Source organism: Salvia miltiorrhiza, unplaced genomic scaffold (genome assembly GCF_028751815.1).
Source record: "Salvia miltiorrhiza cultivar Shanhuang (shh) unplaced genomic scaffold, IMPLAD_Smil_shh original_scaffold_386, whole genome shotgun sequence".
In the NCBI taxonomy this organism is placed as follows: Eukaryota; Viridiplantae; Streptophyta; class Magnoliopsida; order Lamiales; family Lamiaceae; genus Salvia; species Salvia miltiorrhiza.
In genome coordinates, this window is record NW_026651539.1 from 451,985 (window position 1) to 464,255 (window position 12,271).

A 12,271-nucleotide genomic window follows, 5' to 3' on the forward strand; every position below is an offset into this window, starting at 1 on the left:
TTTTGGATTTGTGTTGGCACTTATGGCACTAATAGTGCCATAAGTGCCAACGGAAATCCAAAATAAAACTAAAGTAAAATCTTGGCACTTATGGCACTAATAGTGCCATAAGTGCCTAACCCGACCCGGCACGCGACCCGCGTGCCTGATTCTACCCGGTCCGCCTCATTAAGGGTAAAAACGTCCAAATCAATAAAAATGGCCAAAATTTGTGTTTTTTCAATTTGTGGCCATAAATTGTGTTTTATGCTTCATTTTGGCTACTTCAAAATTTTACTCTATGTAAAATAATTAATATTTTAATATACCGTCAACTGATTTTTAAATTTATTCATTCATTGACCAAAGAAAAAACAAGACACGGACCAACTATTGTGAAATCTAGGTTCTTAAATTCTTGTGTGCATGTGTTGGTCTAATTTCCTAAATTCCGAACGATTAATAAAGCTAACATTTCTTCTAAAAGAATACAAGGAAATTATCATCAAGAATATTTCAGCTTAGCTACATTTATGAACGAAAATACAAGAGTTGGGAACCGAGCAAGAAACATGCAATTTAAATGAAATGAAACAAGAGTTACCGTTGAAAAAAAAAGAGAGCACAGCCTATATATAGATATATATAAATATATATGGACAATTAGTTGAAGGTCACATGCTACAGGTGAGCTTTACATGAATCCCAACAGTGTTTACTGATTCTTACATAGGTTGCAGCATCAATGTTGTTTCTGCCTTGCAGCACCGGGCACAGGTTGCATGACACCGGTGACGATCAAGTTGGGGGGTCAGAAAAATGTCGATGAACAAGCTCTGCTTAGACAGAAAAATGGTGTTATTTCTGCTGCTGCACAGTTTCACGTCTTCTGCCGATGTTGTTATCATCTGCAGCATCATCTGTGGAAACATTGAGAAAACTAGTTCCATCTTTCATTGCAGCAAGATATTTGGATGGTTTCTGGCAGATGCAAGTAGATGGGAATTCATGAAACTCTCCTCTTCCGGGTCTCATCTCTTCGGGTTCTCCCATAAATCCCCTTTGGCATAGTTTCACTTTTCTTGAGAAAGAACTCCAGTCCATTTTGTCTCGTGCAGCAAAGAGAGCGCTAAGCCTTTTGGCATTAGGTCTGATTGTTCTCTTGTGACCCATGTACCTCCTTCAACAAGAAAAACGAGATGAAGGATTCATGTCAGTTGTAAACTATTATAACTGAATAGGCACCTAAAAGAGCAAAGAAAACATGTTATAGCTATAAGGGCAACTCAAATGTTTCACTCCAATCATGCACATGCTGGTGTGAATGGAATATTTAGAAAATATTCCTACTTTGCATGTTGATAATTAGGTGTGAAGGGTTGGAGTTGAGGAAAATTTGGTGCTAAAATCACACCAATTTCGTGCAAAATCCATACCAAAATGGTGTCATGCATTGGAGATGCTCTAAGAACTTTTAACAAAGATTGTGGAACAACACAACCATACAATCAACTATTATAAAGTAAAGCAAAATCAGCTCATTTTATAGAAATTATCAAGGGCCATGAGATATCCCAAAGTTCGAAGCCATCTTAGTAAACAATGGCTTAGCCTATACTATTTTATCTATCTAGGCTAATCCTCAAAAGTAAACGCCCCTTCAGTGTATCCTATATTAATACCAAGCATATATTATTGATTTCTCTTGAGCTTTGTCAGAGGTGCAGTGTGAAAGTGTATTGTATTTCATTAAAAACCATGGGGTTTATTAGAAGGTCTGAAGCTATGGCCACTTATATATTTAGACATACATATGTAGGATTTATTCCATCAGTTACCCTGACTGGTCTGAGTACAGCTAACGTTTTAGCTTGAACAGTTACCGAATGGGAACCTCTTTTGTGTCTTGAGTTAGCCTCTATTTTCTAGTGTTGCCCTAAAATCAATCTATTTGCATGCATATCTCTTGGTTCTGCCTCATCTGAAGTTGTTCTGCTTCACAAAGCTGTAAAGGTAATTAAAGACTATAGCACAAATCTACACTTGTGTGCCGAAGTGAAATATGCTTATCTTCCTCAATACTTACCTTCGACCAGCTAGGATTTTTGCCATATTCCCATTGTTATTGGTGACAAAGACATCACTTTCATCACAGACAGTGTAGTCAATGGCAGCCAATCGAGAAGAAAATGGAAGAAGTGTTTTCAACTCTTCACTGGCCAGCATCTCCTTTGTATAGAAATTTGGAAACAGTTCTTTAAGCGGCCTCAAAGTTTCTTCTCCACCATATATTTCTCCAGATGCAACATATAGATAAGTGTTATTATCAAAGTCAAGGCCCCGCAGCAATAATCCCACCTCATGAGGGGTCAAAGGGCACTTCCCTCGTGTTCGCTCTTCATCTGGGCTTAATTCCTGAAGAAACAAATTGCAAATCGTTGTTATATCACAGAAAATATATAGAACGGATCATGCTTCAAAGGAAGATGAGAATAAAAAACTTTTAATAATCAAACTCTTACAGGTAACGTCTCCCATCGCTTTCTTATCTCACTCAGTTCGTATCTTTCTTTATCACCTCCACCATAGTAACACCCAGAAAATGCAAGCATATCAGGTTCAAACCTACAATTCATATTTCAAAACATGAAGCAGTGATAAGATGCATATTCCAGATTATATACTTTAATACAACAACCTCAATGATGCACAAGAAATAAAGCATTGAACAATATCTAGTGCACTAAGTTCCCAGCATTTAGGAACATGAGAATATAAAAAGGTAAGACTTTTACAGGTTTTGTGTATTATGATGCAAGCCACACAGCAATGGAAATTTACTTTTACTGTAAAACCATCTCCAAGGTGAATAACCAATCGGGAAAACAGAAATTCATAATGGGAATAGCTATCCGTTACTCATTTCCCACACATCAGATTCAAACAGAATTCATTTTCAAGATATCACTTCAAACAGGGCAAAGGGTGTCAGGAAATATATGTAAAAGCAGGAGAAATTTTGAAAACATTGATAATATTTCAACTGCATATCGTGGGATCACCATATTTTCTCTACAAGCACAGTTCAACTTGACGTTAACTGGATTATGGCAGCATAATAGGTGAGTTATATTCTCAACTAGTACCACAATGCAACTGGCATGTTGTTTTCAATATATAGGTTCATATTACTCACACCTATGCAGGACGTATTAGAAATGATACTGTAAATCTAAAGAGTCCTAGTGGAAAGTTGTATACCTATACCTTAAGTTTCTCACTTTTACCGGGCAGATTCTTAGGCATAAGTAAACAAAAGTTTTACTGTACAATGCACATGGAGTCTAGTTTGCCGTGCGTAAAAATTACTATCGATTCCATGAATCAGGAACTCATAGTAATAGGGTGTTCCTCTACCATGAATTTAATACTCCCTCCGTCCCATTACAAATGTCCCACTTTCCATAATGGGATGTCCCATTACAAATGTTTCATTCTGTTTTTGGCAACATATTCTCTCTCTATACCTAATACTTAAATAATTTCCACTAACCCACTTTATCTATTAATTACACATTTTTTAATCTCCGTGGCCAAAAGTAATGGGACATTTGTAATGGGACGGAGGGAGTAGTTATTATCCTCTAGATTTTATATGGACATTGTAATGGCAATTTAGGTTTTTACTGGTGGTTCAGACTCTCAATCCGGAGAGTGAAAGGCTCAGATGCTCTCCTGGACACATAGACATTAACCTCTCATAAAATTCACCTTCACCTCCTAGCTAATAGGAAGATTTTCCTTAACTATTTTAAAAAGGTCCCCTACAGTTCCTTTGACAGCTAGTCTAGCATTGGACTATGAAAATTGCTCTTTCAATTAAATTTCTAATCTCGATTGAATATCATTTATTCTTTTTAATCAGTAATTGGAACTTGTTTCCTCAAAAAAATAAAAAGTAATTGGAACTCGTTGCAATTTCACCTAGCCCCAACCCTATCTGGAGATCAACATCAAGAAGTAGAACACACAGTATTCAGAAACAAACTCATGCCACATAAGCTTCTGAAAAATGACAAGATAACAATAAGCATATTCCAAAACTTATCCTGATTAAAGTCCTACGTCATAAATCAAGACCAGACAGAAGTAGAACTAATCAGGAGCGACTGATGGGAGTAATTACATGCCATCGATGAATAAAAGCTGAAGAACTAGAGAAGAGCTTCTGATATTACTCCTTTACTTATACAAAAAACATTTTTCAATTCTATAAAACATGAAAGCATATCGAATTCTGTCATTGAATCTGACTGCTGCAATTTAAATGCAGCTATACTCCATGTAAGCAAAAATCAATTCTGAAGCTGTCAAACCATTAAAAGACTTTTATAAGTAACAATCTTGGACATCAATTTCAATGACTAACCAAGACAAAATTATTGATTACAACTTTCACAGTTTGCTTCCAATGCTTGCAGGTTAGAAGTTCATGATAATTAAGAATATTCATGGTTTAGCAAGGATCTCAAACCTCAAGTGAACAGCTATAAAACGTTTCGTCATTTTCCGCATGCGTGTGACAACCTTCTGGCCTAAATTCCTTAAAGGTTTAGTAAATCTTAATGCATGATAGTTAACCCGGCAACGTAATTTCTGTAGCTCTTCATCAAGGTCGTTAGAAAGCCTGTAATCGAACTTTGTCAACTGAAGAACCTGCAGAAAATTTTAATAGGTTATAGGTTAACCAGACCTGGTTCACGCTAGAAATTTCCAAGATATCATTTTAAAGTAAAAAGAGATAATGTACTCATTTTGTTTAGAGGTTTTAAATCACTATGTAAAGCTATTAAATACTCCCTCCGTCCCAATAAGAATGGCTGAAATAAGTTGGGCACGCCTATTAAGAAAGTGTTGTTTAAAGCTATAAAGTAATAGGGTCCCACTTATTTTAAGGCATAAAATGAGTTTTGAGCCATTATTAGAGGCACAGAGGGAGTAATAAGTTAGATAACATTTGAAAAAGTTTTGTGCCCCATATAGATCATATTCTAATCACATGATGATTCAAGTGAGAGAAGAAAACGCTTAGTTCTATGTAGTTTAATTTTTAACAATACACTCTTATTTTAAATAAGATGGTTTTTTAGAATACAGAACCTCATTTGCAATTTTCGAGTTGGAAATGAAATTGCAAAATCTTCATAGAATCCCAAGTGAATTTCATTAAAAAATCATGCTACAGAACCCAGATGGCCTGACCTCAAATCTAATTACAAGAATTGATACCATTATGAACCAACAAAGCATCTGAATTAAGATTTGTCCAAGTATTCTGCCGTCAAAATTATATTCATTGTGTATAATATACAACTAATTTCAAGTTAAAGACATTTTAGGGGCAACTATAACTCTGTTAAACCCAAATACTAAAGAAAAAATAAGGCAGAAATAAAATTTTCTGCCAATTGTTTCATACGGGACTGGGAAGAAAAGATTCTAAACTCAAAATGTAATACCAAGATCAGGACAGATAACCTATGTGGTAAGTGTCTTGAGTGAAAATGCAGATGTAAGCAAACCAGTCTCGGTGGCAAGATACAAAAGACATCCATACTCTCATGCTAATTCATAAGATTCAGTTGTTTGAAGTTATTATCATTATTTATCCAAGCCCTATGCAATGTTTCGTAATTTCTTGGTAGTAGTTTTTGAAACAAAGTTGAACTAAGCACGGGAAAATGTTAACCTTAGTTATGATGGCCTGATAGATCAAGAAACATTGGTTGTATTATCATACTTGATGATGCTATCCACTATAGAGTAAACATAGACTACATAGTACATGGTTATGGGAGTGGCATCCCAGGTGTCCAACTGGTCCTGTCTATGGACCTTATAACCTCTAAACTTTGTGTACTCTCATTAATGATGTTTGGATGATGGCCGCTATTTACCTATTTGATGGCAAGGGAAGGAGAGAGAGCTAAAAGGGACATGCGACTAAGAAAATTAAGCAGAAGAAATTGCATTCGCAGGGGGAAAATTATAAAGCACTCTTATTGGCTCAATTCTTCAGCATATAGACAATTGTGGAGCTTTTGTCCTACCAAAGATCTAAGAGATTTCTCATATCAAGGACATGCAGCAAAATGTAAAAGGCTAGATTTAACTATAAGGCATCAGAAGCAGCTACTATAAAGTTTTTCTAAACTAATCATTGATTACTGCATAAATTTTTCCTCTTACACGTCTCCTCAATAGAATAGGCAATACTTGCTCCAGATAGTAGTCAGGTTCTGATTTTCGAGGAACGCGCATGGTATACGGTGGTTTATCCATTGACCTCATCACCTTTTCCGGAACTCTTTTCACAATAGGTACATCCTTCGCAAGGAAAGAGATGAACCAATCAACATCAAAAATGTTGGCAAAATCACTGCATAACAAAGTAATATCTGGATGAGAAAGGGATTAGCTAAGTTAAGTCAAAAGAGAAGAAACAACTCCTAATATAGAGTAGGCATCATGCTTCAGCTACCAGAAGTGAGGCTAGGGATTTGAATACGGATTTTCTTACCTTCCCCTTGTAACAGGATTGATAAAGGAGGTTGTCAGAAGAAACTAAATTTGATAATTTACATTCTCAGTAATTATAATATATTGCAAATTAGCATGCCTACTCCGGGGGTTTATAACTACCGTAACTAGATTACTGGAACAATAAAATCCAATAGTAAAAGGAACTGTTTAGTGGCAGTACTTAAGCAGAGGTTGCATATTATAAGGACCAGATAACTGAAGTTCATTTCTCTACTTAAATAAGTGGATTGCCATCTCAACCAACCTTTCATCCTTCCAGAACGAATGATGATCCAACTCTGGCACAACCAAAGTAGCGTTTAAAATCTTTGCAACAACTACAGCATCAGTTATCTGAAGATCAAAAGAAAATAATGAATTTTAGGCATTTAATCGTACAACTAAGACTAATGCAAAGAGGACATGACAAACTTAGTTAACTGAAAGACAAATGAAAAAGATATAAGCACAAGCAAATTCATCCTCTGTATCAGATACATAGATAATAATCACAGGTATGAGGCAAGAAGCCACTTACTCCTGTTCTTTGTTGGTTCAGACCCCCACTAGTTGCAATAAGTAAGTATCCATTTGAAAACCGTTCGCGTACAGGAGCTATTGATCATCATTAAATGAAGGGTAAACCACAGTAATAATATAAAATAAAAGATATGTAAAGGAAAAGGCTGAAGCTGACAAAGGAATTAAATTTTTTATGTCCAAACTTCATGTGATCATATCTTAACCCAGCTTAAAGCTATATTTTGCAAGATAAACATCCTTGATCTTCTTGGAAAGCAAAGGAAATTACTTGAAATATTAAAAGACAATAACAAGGCACCACTTTTATTTAATGGAGTTACTAAATTTATAACTTTTTCTTTATAATACCAAATGGCCCTATATCTCCAAAAGCTTTTATAACCATCCTAAGCATCTGAGTCCTGATTGTTTGTTACTACCGAAACTCAATTGAACAACTTTTAATCAAATGTCAACAACATCAGCACTCCAAATCAAAAGGAGCTGCAATAGCGTTCGGAAAAACTGTAAATTTTGGCTTTAATGCTTTAACCAATAGCAATTGCATGCAAACAAGAAAAGTATGTGATACGAATGGCAAAGATAACTCATCTTGCAATATATAGAGAACTCTGACAAACTTACGTGCAAAACGGGGGCCTCTTTCACTGCAACCATAATAAAAGTTTGAAAACTTGGATTTCCATATATCAACTGGAACCTGATAACTTCTATCCTACATTGCATTTAACATATAAATCTATGAGTTTTGTCACATTGTTATATACTCAAATAATGGTATAATCAATCTTATACAAGGGAAGTACTGTACATGCAATCAGAAAATATGCATAATTACTGCAGCCACTGTAATTCTGTTTATTGTCATGTCTCAGGCGTAAGAATGAATGAAGTAATTACACATTTCATGGAGACCGACCATAGGTAAAAAATAATGCCAGTTAAATCAATAGCAGCTTCCCCACTGTTTAATGTTTTTATGTTTGCAAAAAAACAAGAAAAGAAAAAGAAAACACCATAAGTAGCCATGTTAATATGAGTAAGTGGACAAACCAACTAATCAAACTAAAAAATCAACCACCTGAAAAAGAAGAGATGCCAGTAAATGCCAGCTAATTCCATGAAATTAAGCAAATATTCTTCTATTTAAACCATGCACTTTATTTCTGTACTTAACAATGTATATAATCGACTCAAAAAAACAATATATATATATATACCAAAAGTAAAATAATACCCAAAAATCACACTTTGAATATTACTCTATACTAAAAGTAAAGTAGTCCTGACTATCACATTTAGCACATTAAATTGTCTGAAACACAAACAGAAAAAAATACTATGAATATCCATGCCCTGAAATGCAGGAATGACGTACTATAAATCACAACAATGGTCATCATAGTCACTTGAATTATTTGCTTAGGATGTGAGATATGATTTGGTTTGCTCCTCTCCGTTGTCCACTCTTATGAATTTAATTCATGGGGTTTTTATATCAGTAAAATTACATGGAAATACATCTAAAAGATGAATAGCATAGTTAACAAAACTTCCTAAGGGTATAAAGATATTTTTATGCATCAGGATCATATAGAAAGCAATCGATGAGAAGCTGAAAGCCTCAGTTATCTTCCAAACAATCACAATGTGCTTCTAATGCTTTGCAAACTATAATATAAACTTGGCTTACATTTATAAATCTCTACTTTGTGAAGTGATGCAAAAATGATCACAATTGGAAAATTGAAAGGAGGTATAATCAATGGCTTTAAGTGTCAGGAAAAGCATAATTAATTTACTGCAACATCATAGTTCCCTAAAATATAAAAGATATTGCTTTGAACACATTGAATATCACTAAAAGTCTATCCGTCACTCAATTTAGAATGCCAAATGTGCTTTGCCATCTCTGTAGACCCTAACCTCTCATATTCACAGACAAAGAAAAGGCATGTCAGTTTATACAACATCATAAATGCATTGATACTATGTTGTGTTTAATTCCATGTCTAAGAACAAAGAAACTAAATTGCAGAAAGATCCGAATTTGACATGAAACTTAACTAAAGAATAACCATTTTTTCCCAAAGTATAGTCAGCCAGAAAAAACGTAAAAATCAAACTTCGAGAACAATCAGCAGGAAGAGAAAATCAAAATTAGAAACACCATAAATTATCTAAAGAGAAGACAGCGCTATCCGACTAGGACGACTCGAATCTAACAAATGTGGGAGGGACAATCTAATTCAAGCTAAACTCAAAGGTGAAAATCAGAAATTAAAATGTCGAAGACCACATTTTTTCCAAATCTCAGTGCCGAGAGCAGAAGCAAACAATAGCTGTATATACATTGCAGTCAAATCATGAAGATCACAGAAAAAAATAATCAATTCCGCACACAGTAAGGGTGAAAAACTCCATCTTTCCTTACCCTCTTGTAGTACCAAGTCCGTTTGACGAAGCGATTGGAGTACCACTCCAGATCAGACGCGACGTGGCCCGTGAAGAGAGAGATGAGACCGACGGCGAAGAGCAACAGCCCGCACACGACCGTCCATGGCACCGCCTGCCGCCGCCTCAGGGGCAGATAGGTCCAATAATGATGATTCCGCGGCAACTGCTGCAGCTTCTGCTTCTGTTTCTGCTGCTGCAAAATCTCAGCCGCCAGATTATTCACCAGAACGCCGCCGCCGCACCTCCAGGCCTTGTTAGCCACGCCCATTTCATCTTGCTCCACACTTTCTCATAGTGACAAGCACGAAACACGCAGTGGAGGTGAATCAGCTTTATTCTTCAAAACCCTACTCGTATTGGGTCGTTCTTTAATTCACAGTGTGAAAATGAGTGATTGGAGCTGTGTGTGTGTGTGTGAGAGAGAGAGAGAGAGAGTGGAAGTGACGAAGGGGAAAACTGTGGGGATTTCAATAAATGAGAAGGTTTGATTAATCAATTATTAATTCTCATTTAATGGCGACATTTTCTTTATTAGGGAACATTTAATTGCGATAATTAATTGTATGTTAAATCTAACATGAGTTTTGTTCTTAGATGAGTGAAGTAGCTCTTGAATAAATCATATCGTTATCATAATTCTGTTTAAAAAAGTTATGTCCCTGAAGTATTTATTATTCGACACACTTAAACTTTGACAAGTGTATAAAGATTGTTTCTAGAAAAAGGAGAAGGAAAAAAAAAAAAATCAAAGTGCAATTATATACAAAAAATTGAAAAAAAAAAAGAGCTGGTTTCTAGTGTCCTCGCGTGCAAAGTGCGTGCGGATATTATATGAAGATGCGACACATTCACTTTTTTCTTTTTCTTGAGGGAATTCTTTTTTATATAATAAATCTGTATAGCCATATTTACATTATGGTCACCTACAAATTAGATAAATAATATTTAATTTATTTTTTAAAATAAAAATAAAATTTAATTATTTTATTGTATTATTTATATTATAATTGTTTTTAAAAACTTTTTTTGAACTTTTTATTTTATTTTTTAAAAAAATAACTATAATGTGAACAATACACTAAAATAACTAATTTTTTCATTTTAAAAAATAAATTAAATAAGTCAAATTTTTCTCAATTTTACTATTGTGTGGGTGGCCACAATGTTACGAGTACTATTTAGGATCATTCTTTTTTTTCACATTCACTTTATTCAAACTAAGAATAACTTTTACAAGTATTGTGTACTTTTAGTAAAAAAAAATACTCCCTCCGTCCCATGAAGCAAGATCAAGTTCTTTTCGGCACGGAAATTAAGAAATTAGTATCTTGTGTGTTAAGTGTGGTAGGTGAAAAGTGAAAAGGTGAATAAAGAGTAAATTTTTTGCTACTTTAGAAATTGGTCTTGCTTCGTGGGACAGACCAAAAAGAAAATTTGGTCTTACTTCATGGGACGGAGGGAGTAAATAGAAAATTTGAAAAAAAACTAATATCACTTATTTTACATATTTAATATATAAAATGATTTGTTTCTACTTATAAAGTAAATTGTTCTCCATCAATCAATACAGTGGGGGAATTTGAGTCACCACATAATAGAAAACTAGAATTGATCATCTTTAAAATAAATGGAAGAAAAAAAACTATAAATTAAATTGTTCGTGTCTATGGAATTCATACCCAACACCACGAGTTTGTTATATTTTATCATATTCTCTATATTGTAGTTATTTTTTTTGCAATTTTTTGGTAATATTTTTAATTTAAATAAATTAAATAAATCAAGATTTTTCTTATTATACTAGTTTGTAGGTGGCCATAATGTGGCTACATAGATTTATTGATATATAAAATAGTCACTTTTTTCAAAATAAAATGTCACTCTTGTTGCCGGTGCTTTATCTAACGTGTATTACATCCAAAAGAATATTTCGAGAAATTACAATTTAAATTATAAGTTATTGAAGCAAACATATTCATAACTATTGATAGCTATTGCTAAATATTCAAACTATTAATTACCTTATAAAAACATATTACTAGTAAGAGTAAATTTTTTTAAAATCAATTTATTTATAAATTTTGATTCAAGTTTAAAAGGGTATAGTTAGTTTTATTGTTTTCTTCATATTGTAGTTTTTTCGTAATTTTTTAACAATTTCTTTTATTTTTTGTTATTTTATTTGTAGTTTGTGTACTTTAAAAATAATAATAATTAAAAAGGTTATTAAAAAATTACAAAAAAATTACAATATAAAGAAAACAATAAAACTAGCTAAATTCTATTTTATTTTGAATCAAAAATTTTAAATAAATTTATTTTATAAAGTATTTCATCATATTTTGTCCGGACAAATTTTGTCCAACTAGCATTATTGAAAAACAAATCCTTTGCAATGTGTATGGAGTAATTAATATTGGGAATAATTAATATTGAAAAAAACAAATCCTTTGCAATTGGTTAGTCCTATTTCTCAATCCTTGTCAAATGTTGATTCTTTTTATGTGTTTATGGAAATTCATTGTCGCTACCTTTGATATATATTGGGAAGAAAACTACGTTTCTTATGCAATAATTAATAATCGTTAATTCCAAATGTTTGCGACAAAAAAAAAAAAAAAAGAGTAATGCTAAACAGCCACATTATGGCCACCCACAATTTACCTAAATAAAAAATAATTTAATTTATTTAACTTATTTTTTAAAATAA

At 33.6% G+C, this 12,271-nt stretch overlaps 1 protein-coding gene across 1 annotated transcript; it reads right to left on the reverse strand.

The window, feature by feature from the left end:
* Positions 1–585: 585 nt before the first annotated feature.
* On the reverse strand, positions 586–10,172 carry LOC131004353 (O-fucosyltransferase 29). Its single transcript, XM_057931024.1, has 9 exons — positions 9,539–10,172; positions 7,729–7,819; positions 7,100–7,176; positions 6,827–6,915; positions 6,229–6,418; positions 4,514–4,695; positions 2,502–2,604; positions 2,066–2,394; positions 586–1,159 (listed from the first exon to the last, which is right to left on the reverse strand). The coding sequence occupies exons 1-9, from the start codon at positions 9,827–9,829 to the stop codon at positions 838–840; spliced, it is 1,674 nt and encodes a 557-aa protein (XP_057787007.1). The 5' UTR covers positions 9,830–10,172; the 3' UTR covers positions 586–837.
* Positions 10,173–12,271: the final 2,099 nt, after the last annotated feature.

Coding starts and splice junctions, on each gene's coding strand:
- LOC131004353 (XM_057931024.1), bottom strand. CDS start 9,829: ATGGGCGTGGCTAACAAGGCCTGGAGGTGCGGCGGCGGCGTTCTGGTG. Junction 7,820..9,538: donor GGACTTGGTACTACAAGAGG/GTAAGGAAAGAT, acceptor AATGCAATGTAG/GATAGAAGTTATCAGGTTCC. Junction 2,605..4,513: donor TTTATAGCTGTTCACTTGAG/GTTTGAGATCCT, acceptor TATGAATTGTAG/GTTTGAACCTGATATGCTTG.